The sequence below is a fragment of the Pelecanus crispus genome, chromosome 6 (assembly GCF_030463565.1).
Source record: "Pelecanus crispus isolate bPelCri1 chromosome 6, bPelCri1.pri, whole genome shotgun sequence".
Lineage (NCBI taxonomy): Eukaryota > Metazoa > Chordata > Aves > Pelecaniformes > Pelecanidae > Pelecanus > Pelecanus crispus.
In genome coordinates, this window is record NC_134648.1 from 62,555,803 (window position 1) to 62,571,950 (window position 16,148).

Genomic DNA, 16,148 nt, shown 5'->3' on the forward strand with positions numbered 1-16,148 from the left:
TGCACAAGTCAAAGCCTTAGAGGTAGGGCATGTTTGCAGTGACTCATGTTTAACACTAGTTCTCAAGTTTACAGCAACTGCAATTAAGTCAAAGGTTCACTTCTGACACTGCTTTAGCCACACTTCAAGTAGACTGCAGCAGCGCAGCCAGGAAAGTGTGCTAGCACACAAAACCAGCCCCTCTAGCATAACTAAGAAAAACAAGTCACTTAAATCTCAAAAACATTCAGTTAACACATCTAAGACATGTCAGGCCAAAACAATAGTTTATTTCATTTTCAGCAACATCTCAGCCATCAAAAAAATAAACTCTAACACAGATGGATGGAAGACTTCTCTACAGTCTAACTAAGTGGGCTCTATCCCAAGGGTTTGAATTAGAGTGACATTTTATTACTCATCCAATAAGTTAGGAAGCATGAGAATAAAGTGCTTTATTTCTGAGCTGGTATGAGGTCATCAATGGACTGGCCTTTTTCAAGGCGTTTTTCCATTTCAATGAGCAGCTTCACACCATCCACCACCATCTGCACCAGCTCCACCTCGGAGAAGCCAAGACGATCAGCATTGGAGACATCAAACACCCCTCCAACAGCAGCTGTGTCCACACCACCTGGAGCAAAAGATTTAGTTAGTACACTGATCACTGCTAGCACAGGTAAGCCTACCTTTCTTCCCTCACTAGCCTGAGGTAGGAACACAGCAAGACAACTCTCTACAAGGTGCCACTGCCACCTCCTCCTACATGCAGGGAGATAAAGCTGCATGTGACCGCCAACGTGAGCCACAGAGCATGCCATTAGGCCAGCTCCTTATTCTTGTAACCCAAGAGCAATCTAACCCATGGTCAGAAGTACCCACTGTAGCTATTTCCTAGCCAGAAGTTAAATGAGGATTCCCATCCCTTCTTACAACAGCCAGAGCTGCCAACAGCTGAGCACCACCTTATCTGGTGCTCAGAATACCAGATGGGACATACCTAGATAGCCAGATACAGCAAGGTGTAAGCAGAGGACTGGCATCCCCACCCCTCAAGCTATGATTTTAAGGCTTGGTTCTCTCCATGTGCTTACATGGGTCCCTTTTGGATGGTCTGACAGGCACTGCCAGTGTGAACCAAGACACGGCTCTGGCTGTAGCCAGGCTTCTGCTGGTGTCTTAGGATAGCCTGACTAGGACACCACTGTATCCACCGCCTCTCACCTGTGCCTCGTTTCTGCAGCCGAAGCCTCTTAAGGACTTCTCCAAACTTCTCATGTTTCCCAAGGTTTGGTAGCTTGATGTGCACACCAGCACGGAGCCCTGTTCCAAGGTTGGATGGGCAGGTCAGGATGTAGCCCAAGTGTGGATTCCACATGAACTCATAGTTTTTGGACTTGAAGAGAGTTTCTATCTATAAATAGAGAGAATGGATGTTTAGAGATTGTCCTCTGCCTGAAGGCTGTAGGTCATCCGTTAGTGCTCATTTACAGCTTCAGTTACATAGCAACAGCCACAACAGTTTGAACAGCTATTTAAGCCAGTCACATAAGCCCCCTCCATTTGATAAAAAGGGTCACCAACAAGGGGCTTTTAAGGCCTCAATCCTGCTCCTAGCAGTGAGACAGGCTAAGCTACACTATGAAATCTGAAGTCACTGTCTGTTGGGAAGCTTGGTTTAGTACACATCAATCTGGTGTATCTGTTAGGATTAGGGAAGGGGCTGGTAAGGCTCAAGTTCATGCCAAGACTAGAAGCTGAGAAAAGCATTCAGCCTAGAAAGTTCAGTCCAGCTTTGTCCACATTCAAGCATTTTTCCTCCCACCTAGGGTGTCTCAATGCTTGATTTACAGAACCACGTAGAAGTTCTTTAAGCACAGTTTAGACACTTGGATAAGGGTACTATATCAGAGGACATATTCTAGATTTCAGAGCCAAAATGCTTTGCCAGTATAGGTGTTTCAGAGCCCTCACAGCTCTGGACCTCATCAGGGTGTTCCCAGAGACCCAAGCTATGAAGCACCACCATGCAGGACTCAGGAGGGTGCTTGAAAGGGTTTGCATTCTCAGCTCAAACCAGAGAAACATGTACCATTTGAATGTACAGCTCAGGCAATGTTGATTTACCTGTGTTAGCCCAGTACAAAAGCGGGTAAATACTTCCTTCATGTTGCCACCTTTCTGCATGGAAATAACTCTAAGGTGATCCTCCTCATTGATCCAAACAAGGAAGGTCTTGTTATCATTGTGCCTAGGAGACAAGGCAAACAACTTGTTGTCTGTTCCACCTGACTTTTTCCAAGATAGCTGTAGCAGCACCAAATTACTCATCATTGTAGCTTTTATTTCAAGAGGCTCACTTAGTTGCTTCTTCAAAGAAATTAGTCTTACTTCTTTTGTGCGTGCAGCACCTAACAGAGTTCAGCTAGTCGTTTTTACCCTGCTCTTTTCAAGAGGTAGTTTGAACTGGCCTGTATCTAAATAGGTCAGAATGAGTTTACATGAAATTAGCCAGTCTTCCAGTATCAACCCCCAAAATCCAGTCATCCCCCTAGCTCACTTGTGGCCCGAGTTTACAAATTTAACAGATTTCACCTGTTCAGCAGAGTTTGCAGAAGGGTGATCAGTAGAGACTCTGAGGCAGCCCTGTACATTGATGTTCATGACAACACCATGTTCACAATGTGTAACAAAGCCTGTTACCAGAATTTTGTCAGATTCTGTTAAACTGCACTCTGCACATTATCAGAAAACTAAGTTGAGTTTTCACTATTAATTTTAGACTGGGGCTCTTCAGAGATGCTATAAAAACCTCTGAACACCAATGGGACCCTCTTGTCCTAGCTTGCAGCTAGCAGCAAGTACTATCATCAATATTTATCATGCTGATAATTTCTCAGCTTGATTAGGATCAAAAATTAACTAGTACCTGAGGAAAGTCATTTATGCAGACAACACAGACTTTACACTTCAAGCTTGTAGATTAGTCATGCTCAGATGACAGCGCTATCTAGCGCTGGCAATCTGCAGGTAGATGACGCAATCTTAAAGGTGACCTACAGAAACAAAGCATGCTTCCTCTGGGTTGTACTGAGCCAGCTACAGTAATAAGACTGGAGTATTCCAGTTGATAAAAACCTAGCCTTTGGCTTACAAGGGAGCAAGTTAATTATGCTGCAGGAGCTCCCGAGATGCATGGGTTTATGTAGGTGACCTACATCTGACAAGCAGAATCCTTCCATTCCACACCTCTGCATCAGTCAACTCATGTCACCAAGTCTCTGGAGGCAGGGGGGGAAAATCTTATCTCTAGTACAGCTAAAGCCATACTAGCCCAGCATCAGTGAGTTTCTGCAAGCAGAAGTGATGAGACTACAAGGGAACAATATGCATCCAGTATCAAGTCTGAGCTAAGCCAACACTATGGTTTGTTACCACAAGTTACTCTAAGCTCCTGGGACAAGAGCTGAATGTAGTGGCACATCTACTCCTTCAGAAGTGATCTACTTTCATAAGCTGATTCCATTATTGTCTGGTGCTTCACTGACCTGGTGCTGGATGGGTAGGCTCTGGTTACACGCTAGCCAAGCTGGCTTGCTCCCACCAGCCCCATGCGGTGCACAGTAACACTTGTCCAAATTCTGCTGGTTTAGATGGAACTTCCCCAGAGGGGACCACACAAGTTTCTCATTAGATTCAGCAATATGAGTTCAGAAGCTGCCATTTTGCTCAACAGTACAAGCCACAACTGCAAGATTTTTTTGCATGGACTTTGTACAACTCCTCCCTGGGCAGGCATACTCACCAGATACCCCTGGCATCAGGCCAATCTCGTGCCATCCCAGATGCCAACAGAAGAGGAGAAACTGGCTTGTCAAACAAGAAGTGATCATCAATCAGCTGCTGCTGCTCTGCATCAGTCATGTTCCTCAGAGCATAGTACTTCCCCTTGAGATCACCTTCCAGACTACCCAGAGCTGAAAGAGAGAATCACTTTTAGGATGGGACCAACAGTGCTAGACATTCCCAGCACTTTAGAGACCACACACAAAGTATGGCAATGTCTCATCTGCTGGGTTTGGTTCCTCCCTTGCTTTCATCTGCAATGGCAATGCCTTTGCAGCATTACAGAATTTAAGGCAGTATCAGATAATGTCTGCACCTTCCAGGCTTATACAAGTAGCTTTTGTTCCCTTATATGCAGTATAGAATCATTACTGCTGCTTAACTGTAGAAGTGGAGTGCTTTCTTCCAAGGAGAATCAAGGTCATGAATATAACAAACAGTAGTCACAGACTGTTACCCTGCCCTTGAGAGGTTTTGGAACAACTACAGTCCCAGTCTTCAGAACTGCACCTTGAGTGTATCCTTTCCTCTCACTTAACAGAGTTGGGAGAGAACAGAGAAACCTGCAGCTGAGGAGTTCCACCAAAAACTAGGGCTTACTCTAGTCAACTGCACATTTGGAGCAAGACTACACCTCTAAGCAAGCTGAACATTAATCAACATCAATTAAAAGCAGCCACAAAATACTGCAACCATGACTCAAACCCTGAATTGCTACATACCTGTTACATTTCAGGTTTGAGCCATGACGAACCAACCTCTTTCACTACACACACAGAAAGCAGCTTTCAAGATCAGCAAAGGCCAACTTAATGCAGTCCAACTTCCCTCTGACATGTACTCTTGCTCTCAGCTAGAAACAGCAATGCTGAGGCAGCTGTAATGTAATGAGCCTTTTTCAGGTAAGGCTCCATGTTCAGACTAAGTCTTGAGGGAGGCAGCTTTTACCAACTGCCTCTATTTTCAAACTGCAAAGAACACCTCTTGCACAGAGAATACAAGTAGTTTCCCCAATTCACCCAGTTCTCACTTTACCTTCAACAGAAAGCTTTTCGATAGCCCGCCTCTCTCCTCGACTACAGTGCGGGGGAAGACAGAATCCACGGATGCTTCTACCAGTTCTGACACGGGAACTTAGCACGTAATTGGGATCCAGGTCATCACCTCCCTACAAGATTAGGAAACCAGTGAGTACAACCCAGTTGCCAAGATACCTACTCTAAATACATGCAGCTCCTATGCATTTAAGCACCTTATACTTGAGATACTGCCTACCTGGCCTGTAAGCCAGTGTCTTACTTCAGGACTATTTTCTTCAGCATTAGCTCAAGTATCTGTGTAACACAACCCTTGTTTTGAGGCCAAGGCTATGGCTACTAAGTAGGGCTAGAAGACAGGGATACCACCAGACTATCACTTTTATGTCCATTTCAGACTGTGGTCTGGGCTTCCATTACCCCTTCAGATCTGCAATCTAGGGGTATCAACATGAGGCAAACCCTTGTTGTTTAGGTAGGCATTCACTCTTGCAAATGAGAGTTATTCACTTCTGTCATCCACAGTCTCTTATTTTCAAGATGACCTATGGCTAGCCAATCAACAAGGCATTAGGAATTCCTAGAGTCTACAGTAACAATCAAAATCCATAAAATGGGCAGAAATCCTTACTCCCAGCCATAACAATGTCTATTCTACAGTATGATACCACTAGGTGATATTTAAGATCCAAGATCAGATAGCAGAAAGTGTCACATTTTATGACAGTCCTTGACTCCTATGACAGTGTCATTTAGCTTGACTACTACAGCCCACAATTCCTGGAAGTACATGCTGAACATGTGTGGCACAACCTATGTTGCAGCAGCACATCAAGCAAGCTCCTGTTGCATGCCAGCTGCCTGGTTCTACCTAGCCACTGACATCCTACAGCAGCGAGCTCTTAAGCGCAATTGCACTGAACACACAGCCTGTGGTTCTGTGCTGGGTGAAAGTGAGGGGGCAGAGCCCGAGCAATCAGTTAGGCAGCTGCCTACAACTTTATCCAGTCCTCAGACCAGTAGGTATCAGTAATTGATCAAAAGTTTATACCTGCAGGTTACCAGCGTTCAAGTCAGTCTTGTGCTCATCAGTTGGTTTGTAGCCACCATGCCTGTCTTCAATAACTGGATCAAAGAGTTCCTTAAACACATCATAGGATTCTTCATCACCAGCTACACATCCTACTGTCATTATGAAGGGATGGCCTGGAGTGGTAATAAAGTCAGAAGAGCTAAGTTTGGGTGACATCTGGCTGTACTCCAGCACAGCACTAACCAGGCAAGTTCTTTAGTAGTAGATCTAGTCACTTCAAAACGCATTCTTAGATAAAAACATTTGGAGAGACCCTACATTTTACACTTCATCCAGTTAGTTAAATGCAGTGCTATGGAAGCCCATAACTGTTGCCATTAAACCATGCTCATTTGTCAAGCTTGGTTTAGGACAAATTTGCACAGCATATCCAATTTGACTAGCTAATTTAGACCACCAGATAGAACTTTGTGTCTAAACAATCATGCTTTGCTGTAAGCAAGCATACTTCGCTTTTTGTTCCTTCTGCTAGACAGATCTACATTTCTGTAGTCTGCTTATAAATACCACCTCCACAAGATTAGTTTTAAGTCGCCATATTCAAAAGCACCAGTTACTTCAGCTGGCTCACACAGAGTATTCTCAATGCATTTTACCAGGATTATCAACCCCAGTCTGAATGACATCATCCAGGGTGAAGCCACTGGGCGTGACTCTGTCTCTCAGTTTCTTGTATAAATCCAGGGTTAGAACTTTGGCCATGTGGTTGTTGTGGGTGCTCAGGTCCGGGTACTCCTCATCAGGAGGCAGTCTCTGATTATTTAGTTGGGCCATTTTGATATTGCTAGAGTAAAAATAAATACTGCAATGTTAACATGTAAACACATCTGCTCCCCCTTTTTTCATAGAAGTGCTAGAGAACATCACATAACCAGTGTGGAATAGGAATAGACCAGAACAGCCAGGTAAGGTAAGCCCACGTAACATTTTTTTCCCCCGGTTGCGTTACAATTAGAATGCATTTGGTTTGGTTTTTGTTCAGATTGAAAGTATTTAGCAGAGCAGTTACATAATTGAAGTGTCTGGGAATCGGCATGTCAGATCACAGCAAGGAACATGGCTTGATAGAACAAGGCCTCTTTTAACATAGCCACGCGTTTAGAGCCGTCTCTCAATGCTTTACAAGATTTGCCTCTCAGCAGCTCAAGAGCTTTGGGTGCTGTTGTCAAGAAGCACTTCCAGTAAGGAGGGAGAACAGATCGTTATGCAGATCTAACGGTCCCCGGCCGTTACCTGGGTTGTCAACCCCAGTCTGGATGACATCATCCAGCGTAAATCCACTGGAAGTCTGTTTATCCCTCAACTTCTTGTACAGGTCCAGGGTCAGCACCTTGGCCATGTGATTGTTGTGAACACTCAGGTCAGGGAACTCGTCATCGGCAGAGTACTTCATCTTCAGGAGGTTGTGGCTGTTTGAGAAGGGCATGTCTGACCCTACCGCAGTCACTGGGGGAGAAAGAGGGGAAGCCTATCACTGGGGGCTTGGCAGGCCTCCAAACCGCCCGGGGTGGGAAGCCAGGCACCCCGGCAAGGTCACCTTGGCTGTCATTCCACCCGTGCCTTTCACACCTTTGTTGCTACACCACCTTCCACTAGAGCCAGGAATGAGGAAAGAAAAAGAAGTTCTTCACCTCCACCAGCCTTGCCCCGCATCCTTAAGCATGCCAGCCGCAGGGGCAGGGGCTCTCCCCGCTCCGCCGGGGCACCGCCCGGGTGAAGGGACGCGCCCAAGGTCGCGCAGAGCGGCCGTGCCAGCGCCGGGCAGACCCCGCCGCGGGGGGGGGAGCGTCCGGGCCGCCGCGGGGCTGGGGGGACTCAGCCCCGCCGGGACGCCGGGCCGGGCGGCAGGTGAGCGGGGCGGCACCGCCGTGCCCTCCGTGGGCGGTCGCGCCTCCTCCCGCCGCGCCCCGGCCCGAGGAGCGACAGCGCCCGGCGCCCTCCGCGCCCGCGGAGCCCCGGCTGCTCCCCGGCTTGGGAGCGGAGGGGTGGGAAGCATCCAACGAGGCATTATACAACAGACGGCTCCCTCGGGGGACCTGGCTGGGGCGAGCATATGTAACTACCCTGCTAAATACCGGGTTAATCTGGTTTTAGAGCGGGGCCCGCTCCAGCTGGGGGCAAGCCCGGCAAGCACCTGCGCCGCGCCCCGCCACAGCCCCGCGCCACGTCCCCCGCCCCGGCTGCGCGCCGGGTGCCCCTACCCCGCGCTGCCCCCCGCCGCACCCCAGCCCCGCTCCCCCTCCTCAGCCGGACCGGCTCCACCCCACAGAGTGGGGGGCGGGCGGGGGAAGGGAGGGATTAAAAAAAAAAAACCAAACTCATTTTAAAGCTGCAGGACGCCTCGGCTGCCCCGGGACTTACCGAGGGCTCCGCAACCAAAGCAAGGACCCGAGCGCCCCGCTGCTCCCCAGCCGGAGTGCAGCCCCGCCGCTGCCGCGCCTCTTTTATATAGAGCACGACCCACCGCCCCATTGGCCGCTATTTATATCCCATTCATTCCATTGGGCCAGGCGCGGGAGGGCGGGGCGAGCGCCTCGCCGTTGGCCGGGCCCGCGCTTGCCGCCATTTTGCTTGGCCTCGGGGAGGCAGGGCGGCGCGCGGCCGCTGCCCGCAGCAGAGACGCGACGGCGGCCGCGGTGACTTGAATAAACGCGTACATGCGTGCGGAAATCCATCTCCGCGTCCCGCCGGCCACGGGCTGCCCGCAGGTGTCGGTGCCGTTGCACACCAACACGTGGCCTGTTGCGGTTCAGGCTTCACACCTTGCTCGAGGATTCAGTAGCAGGTGTGATAACCTGCCAACCTAAAAGCAGGGGCTCTGCAGCGTCGGGACTGGCATCCCCTGAGTCGCGTGAGCGGCGAACTGCCCCCAGGTTGGCTCGGCAGAAGCTGCTGACATGGCTGTGGATCTGGCACCCGAGAGCAGCGGCCTCATTCCGCAGCGGCAGGACCCGCCGCTCGCCCCGCGCCTCGCCTCTAGCGCCCGTGAAGCCGTGGGCTCATTTTATGGTTTTATTTGAAAGGAAGTAGGGTGGTTGTGTAAAGCACAGTGAGTCTCCTCCTCTCGTCATATGCCAAAAAAAAACACCACCAAAAATTGAGTTTTATTGGAGAGTGGCTGATTTCCTGCTGAAGACAGCAGCAGAAAGGCTGGGATTTGACCCATCTAAAGCTCACCTGAAATTCATGAGAACAGTGACTGCCACCGGCCTCTTTGTAGGAATGAGCAGCGTTTGCCCCAAAGCTAAGATGCAGCTGAGAATCCCATTGTTTGCAGAAATAAATATATTAACGACATGAATGACTATCTTGATCTGACTTTCACCTTTACATAATAGTTTATCTTTCTCTGACGTGTCTTTCCCACGACAGAACCCACGTTTATCCTCCTGTCCAAACAGAGAGTGCACTTAGCCATGTGCATGTGGATCTGAGTGGCAGAGTTGCCGCCTTTGACACAAGCTGTGTCAGGAGGCATCAGCTGAAACTTTCTTCACCACAATTCTTTCAGCACCACAACCAGTACCCTCACCCTGACAATGAGAAGCGTGTGCACTTTACAGAACTGCTTAGGATTTAAAAAAAAAAAAACAACAAACCCACATATAGAGGAAATTATTACAAAATAAAAAGCATCGACTGCTTCAAATAAAAATGTGTTGTGTTTGGCTGCCATCCAGATTCCTGAGTTATTCCAGGTCTGATAGACTGAGATGCTGAGCATACAGATCCCCAGTAGCAGCCAAGGGCTCGGCATGTGTGCAAGGCTGGTCTCTTACCTCCTGGATCACACAACAAATCGTCTCTCTAGGTCTCCTCTGCCTTTTTAACCTCACAAAATCTTCCCCGACGTTTTAGTAATTTCACGCATTGCTCATGCTTCAGAACAGTGTAAGTTGCAAATAATGCCATCGCTAAGCAAGTATTGAATAAACTAAGCGTAAAATCGTACCGAGTCCTCAAAATTGTGGTGACGAAAATAAATGTAATATTGCTGGATAACCTCAGTTGCAACACTTTATCTTTTTTTTAGTATTTTCTTCAAAGTCACACATAGTTCCGATTGTGGATTTTTTTTAATGTAAAACACTCAGTTATTATTTTTAATTTATCACAATAGAAATAAAGCTGAGAGCATTTTCTTACTTTACACCAGTTTTTTGGGGTTGTTTTCCTTCACAAAAAAAGGCGTATCAGGGTAGGTACTGAAGACTCCTTCTGTGTTATTGTCACGACCTGAACTGGGCTGTCCAGAGAGGATCGTGGAGGTTGTGATTCCCTTGGGCTAAACTAAGGTGAAACGACACCAAAGGATCAACCGAACACTTTACTGACAGCAAACACCAACCTGAGCTTGGAAAGCACAGCCACAGGCAACCCAACCAGGAAAGCACCACGACAAGCAACGTGGGCTCCAATTCAAATACTTGCATGAGGAAAGGAAAAGGAAGACAGAGGAGGGAGAGCCCTCACCCCCCTCCCGCTCCCGCCATGCCTGTGACAAAGCCGGCGGCGCCCGCCGCTGGGCCCCCTCCCCCCACGGGGGGGGCGGCCCAGAGCGGGAACGGCGGCAGCGCGCACGTGCCTCCTCAGGGCTGCGTCTCGCCCAGGCCGGGCCCCGCCTCCCGCCTCGCCCCCCTGAGGCGCGTTCCAGAATGTTCTCCCTCTTCTGCGCAGGCGCCGGTGGGGGCGAGGGCTCTGTCGGGTGGCGGTGAAGCCCCTTCCTCACGTGAACCCCGCGTGACCCCCGGCCAGGAGCCGGCGCGCCTCCCGCTGCCTCCAATGGGCGCCTCCGCCGGGGCGCGGGGCAGAGCCCAGGCACCGCGAGGGCGGCCTCAGCTGTCGCTGTGCAGACTTTAACGGCCCGCGCCGCCAAGTTTGAGGCATTAACTCCTTCAGCCCCTGACAGCGGTGCCGTCATCTCTTGCCACGCAAACAGGGCAGCACGGCACTGTTCTGTGCCAGAATTGTTCTGCAGGTTCGTGGAGTCAAGGTCACCTCAGGAACCTAAATCCAAGGACCCGTTTCTATTCTGTGGGTGCACACTTTCCCTCCCAGTCCTGCAGAACAGGGAATACCAGTCATTATAGTTATTATACGCTGGTAGTATTCTCAATGTGCCATTCATTACAGCACTTCCGACACAGACACCACTTCACAAAACTTTGGTCTGAAAGGAAGACATGGAAAGAGTCACAGGCCAAAACCACCAAAATACATGTTTGATAAACAACACACGCTCTACCCCCTTCTCCTCGCCCCTGTGTGACAAATTTCTAGTGTGCAGTAAGTCAGAAGTGGCTATTACCTCACTGGGTTTTATTCAGACAGCATTTTTAAGATTTGCTGAAAGCTGTGTGTAAATTGGATCCTACCTTTGCTGCAGCATCCCATCCCTGCTTCCCTGGTGACTTAATTATAGATGCTGTGCAGTGTGTCAACAGTCTCTGGTCAACCATTTTATCTAGCTCATCTGCTGAGAGAATACTTTCTTTGGATAAGCCTGCATGGCCTGTTAGTCTGTGATAAAGGCACCAATATGTACTTTCCGTGCTGGGCTGACATCTTAGTGCATACTGACTTACACACTATGTCGCCATTCTGCAGCTCCGGCTGGAAAGGTGGGGTGATTGCTCCAGAGATCCCTGCACTGAGCTTTAACAAGGAAGAAGTAAGGGAAGTTAATCGTGGGCCATGCAGCTGACTTCCTAAGAGGCTTAATTATAAATGTTGTGCAGTGTACAACTGCAAGAGGAGATGGGTGTTAGCTAGTGAATGTGTCTTCTGAAATTACTCGCGTGAACATCAGATGAACCTGAAGAACTCGGGGATAAACATATCTTCATGAAAATTTAGAATATTCCAAATTAGGAAATAGCAGGAGAAAGTGGTTTGCTACAAACAACTGAATTGTTTCCAATTCCTAGCTGACAACTAAACAGAGCTTGAAAATGAAACATAACACTCATGTATCAGCAGATTAAAGAAATTGGTTATAGCTGCATCTGCTTAACTTCTCAAATGAAACTTCCCTTCCCATTTACATTTATCGCTTAAAATATATTTGCCTAGTTATTATACTTGGTGTATTTTTTCACACTGCTTAGGCAGTCTGTTGAAAATTACTGATCGTTTCCAGCGAGCTGAGTGCCTGTGGAAACTAGGAGTTGCTGAGTGTCTTGATCTTGCATACGTACAGTCAGGCCCACAGTGATCTGAACAGCAGTTCATCATGGGAAAGAAAGGGCATAAGAACATAGACAATGACAAATATAATCAATTACACTAAAAATGACAGAAAAAACCCAAGGCAGGTGCAAATATAAAGGCACAGTAGAGCCATGATTGCCAGTCAGAAAAACAACTGAGTAGGAGTTCACAGTTTAAGAAACCTCTGAAACTGCATACATTATGTTTAGATTAGATGGAGAGTTTCATAACTAAATAACAAAGACTACTGCAATTATGATATGGGCAGGTCAACAGCATTACAAAAAATATGTTCTCACTCAAGGTAATGGGCAAAAATTCCCTTATACTTGATGGAATCAAATTGATTAAGAAACATCACAAATTGTCATCTAAACGGCTCTCCGTTACTGTGTTATTGATTGTGGAAGGGGGACTTCTTCTCCACTATTGTGCATTACAGGTTACTGGTGAACGCAGCACCGTACAGAGCGTTATCTGATTTAGCGGGGAACATTACCTGCACGTCCAGGGTGATTCACATACATTCTGCTGTGCCCGTACCCCTCCCATGCCAGGTGGCCTGGGCTTGTTGCAAGCAGAAGATGAGGCGATACTCTCCTCCTTTGCTCCTCATTGCCTCCTGCCTACATCCCCCATACCACCAGGGCACGCAGGGCTCGCCACATCACTTCAATCCTAAACACGAGACAGAAGTAGGAGTTAGTACCGTGCTATTTGGGGTTTAGATAACAGTTCCGCTGCTTCTGAGCCCACATTGTGGTTTCTCCTACAGCCTTACGAAACCTGTATGAAGAGCTTGGTCGGCCTGGAGCTGCCTTTCCCTCGAGTAGGCTGCCCTGGGGGAGGGCAGGCAGAGCTTTCTGGAAGCCGCCTGCCTGGGCACCGGAGGTGAGGCCTGGGTCCACCGACGGCAAAAACAGCGCCATTCCCCGGGGAAGGGGCTTCCCCCCTGCTGGCAGCGGCCCTCAAGACTCCCCAAACACACGCTTGATGGGTGACAAGCATGAGTTCCCACTGGGTTCACCGGTAACCCTCAGGGCCCTCCATGGCAGCCCGCCGCCCACTGGGACCCCTCAAGCTTCACCAAGAGGCACGGTGAGCGGCGGCTGCCCCTCTGCGCCCTCACGGCCGGCTGGGACCGCCGCCCCTCGCCGAGGCAGGGGCACCCCGGCCGGCTGGGCTCGGGGTGCCCGGAGGGCTGCCGAGGGCGGTCGGTGACCGTCCCCCCTCCTCAGGGACGCGGTCAGGAGCGCCGAGAGGGCGGGAGGCTGGGTCGGGCAGCGGCGGGCTGCGCGGCGGAAGACTGAGGGGCCAGGCGCCCTGATCGGGCTGCGGGGGCCGGGGGCTGACCGCGCCGGGCACGGGCGGCGGCGACTCCCCGGCTCCAGGCAGGGCTGGCGGGGGCGGAGGCGGCGGGAGCGTCAGCAGCCTGCGACCGGGGCGGAAGGCGGCGCCGGGCGGGCACCGCGTGTGAGGAGAGCCGGGCCGGGCCTGCTGGCGGGGCTCAGCCCCGGGAGGTAACGGCTCCGGGGACGGGGAGAGCTGGCGGCTGCTGGCGGGACGCGAGGCCCGGCGGAGCGGCGGGGGCCCTGGGACGGGGCTGGGCGAGGGCGTTCCCGCTCCCCGCGGAGCCGCCGCCCGGGCCCGTCACGGGTTAATGCTGCTCTGTCGCAGGCTAATCCCCCCTCTGACCCCGCCGGCGGGCGCTCCCTTTCCCTGCCTCGCCTGTGCTTTTAACCCTCCCTCAGCAAATGCCGAATTAAATCAGTCGGCTCTGGACACGGCCGGGAGCAGCCATGAGGTTCCCGGCTCCGCTGCCACGGGCTCATGCGCTGCCAGGGCACGGGAACCGCGCTACCGCCCTCAGGGCGGGGGGGCCGGGCTGCGGCGGGGGGGCGCGGGGAGAAGCGGCCCTCGGCGGGGCGGGAGGCCCTGCGAGCGGGGACAGCCCTTCTGGGGCGGGCGGCCAGCGGCCGCATTCCCCGGCCTTCGTGTTACCGGGGGCCTGCGCTGTCCGGGAGGTGGGAGTTATGCCTGCCGCCGCCTCCTCCTCCTCCTCCTCCCCCCGGAGAGGTTCCCCCTGCCGCCGGCTCAGGCAGCCAGGGTTCTAAGAGGGGGAAGAGGCAGCCTGCCAGGTCTGTGTGGAAGCTGGTCAGGAGAGGGAGAGGTGTGTCTGGGTTTTGGTTGAAGGGAACACACAAGTCATTTTGGTGGTTTAATTTGTGAGGCCGCGAGGGATCGCCTGGGTCATTGAGTTTAGGTCGCTGCAGTCATGGCAAGCCCACAGAAGAGTCCTAAACCCCTTGCCACAAGGCACTGCCTCGCCTTCCCTTCCGCTGCCGCTCCACAGCACCGTGTGGCAAAAGTAATGCTGCACCAAGACACCTGCGTGCTACCCAGCGAGTGAAGGAGAGGGATGTAACAACAGTGCATGAGGCTCTGCCTTGGTGGGGAATGGAGAATGATTGAAAATGAATGAAAATGAGCGTTTGTAGATCACTGTGCTCCCTGCCATATAGGGAACAAAGAAACTACCAAAACTCATCACAGAGCCCAAACTTATGCCAAGTGTATGAGCATAACGTGCCAGGTGAGATCTGAGCCTGAGAGATTTGTCACTTGGGATGTCAGCGTATGCTGTCGTGACAATTAGCTGCGGTAAGGAGAAGGCAAAGAAACTGGAAGCCAGTTTCTGTAGTCAAAGGGAGAATAATTCTCTCCATGCCCCTGCAGGCATGCTGCAGGAATGTTGCTTTTGCACATGGGTGTAACTACAGTCTAAATACTGTGAAAGAAACAGATTACAGTTGAGCTCCTTTCAAGTGCTACTATTCTAAGTACGAGCTGAAAACTAAGTTGCATTAATAGTATCTAAAATGAGAACTACAAGTGTCATTTATGAAAGATTAAGACATGACTATAATCAGAAGGTGCAAGCTATAAAACATGGTTAAGCATTTGTACTATTTCACAAAGTCCAGTATGCATACATTTCTGAATTCATGGGATGCCCTTCTTACTATTTCACCATATGTCCAGACAGGCCTATTCTGCTTTGGCATCCGAATACCTTATGCAATAAGCATGTCATAAGCTTTGGAGATTTTGGCCACAAGCACATCTGTTTATCAGTCTCAGTGACTGCAGCGGAAAAATGGTAAATCTAGCTGCTTAACAGCAATTGAACTACAATGAGTTTTGGTCAACAAAGACAGACTACAATTCGAGAACTAAAAGTTTTTGATGAAGTAGGACCAAGCTATTACACATTCAATACAAAAGTGCTGGAATCAAATCATCATTCTGAAACTAAAAGTAACACTGCTTTTAATTCTGTCATGGAAGAAGTGCCAGAAATCTGACTTTCAAAGCCTTCTGTCATAGGCTTTAATTTCTAACTTTGGGATCACCATTACTTCATTAAACAATTCCTTTCTCGAACTGATCAACCTGCAGTTTAGACAGTTAGCTGCCTTATCTGAAAGGCAATGCCAGGTTTCATTGTAAGCTGCCTGCTAATTTCTAGATTGTCTTCTCAAAGACAACAAAATTTAACTGTAATTCTCTAAACAGCTCTGAGACCATGGGGCTAAAGTGATAAAACTGTTTGCATTAGCTTGCAAATGGTTGTTTCCGTTCAGTTGCAGCACAGATCACTTCCAGACAATGACTTTGCACCCCCAATGGCAAATCAAAGGCCACAGTATTCTTTTTTCCTTGCAGTTGGTCAAATTTGTGCATAAATTAATACAGCTACTGCCTTTATCCTATCTCTAAACCTTCATTTGGAAAACTTTCAAGTAAACTTTTGTTAGTGATACTAATAACTAGTGATTGATATCCAGGCAAGAACAGTTGTCGTATGTTGTAAATCACCAAGGGATAAGCCAGCAGATGGAAATAAAAGTTACTACTTAACAGCATACTCCTGAGAGCTTGTGAACTGGAATTGAAGAGAGTGCTGAAATTGAATTACAAGT

The 16,148-nt window shown here is 49.7% G+C and overlaps 1 protein-coding gene across 2 annotated transcripts; it reads right to left on the reverse strand.

The window, feature by feature from the left end:
* Window positions 1-267: 267 nt before the first annotated feature.
* On the reverse strand, window positions 268-8,349 carry CKB (creatine kinase B). Of its 2 annotated transcripts, none has more exons than XM_075712115.1 (8): window positions 8,317-8,349; window positions 6,552-6,739; window positions 5,914-6,068; window positions 4,861-4,993; window positions 3,785-3,956; window positions 2,107-2,230; window positions 1,204-1,393; window positions 268-613 (listed from the first exon to the last, which is right to left on the reverse strand). In XM_075712115.1, exons 2-8 carry the CDS (start codon window positions 6,727-6,729, stop codon window positions 435-437), a joined length of 1,131 nt encoding a protein of 376 aa, XP_075568230.1. In that variant the 5' UTR covers window positions 6,730-6,739; window positions 8,317-8,349; the 3' UTR covers window positions 268-434. The 2 variants fall into 2 exon arrangements, with proteins under 2 accessions (XP_075568230.1, XP_075568231.1); XM_075712116.1 differs by lacking the exon at window positions 6,552-6,739 and adding an exon at window positions 7,189-7,401 and having other exon boundaries at window positions 8,317-8,344.
* Window positions 8,350-16,148: the final 7,799 nt, after the last annotated feature.

Excerpts from the sequence above, each read along its gene's own strand:
- CKB (XM_075712116.1), bottom strand. The coding sequence starts at position 7,381 with ATGCCCTTCTCAAACAGCCACAACCTCCTGAAGATGAAGTACTCTGCC. Across the intron at positions 2,231-3,784 it reads CCTGATGCCAGGGGTATCTG|GCACAATGATAACAAGACCT; the intron begins GTGAGTATGCCT and ends CTTGTCTCCTAG. Across the intron at positions 614-1,203 it reads GCTGCAGAAACGAGGCACAG|GTGGTGTGGACACAGCTGCT; the intron begins GTGAGAGGCGGT and ends CTTTTGCTCCAG.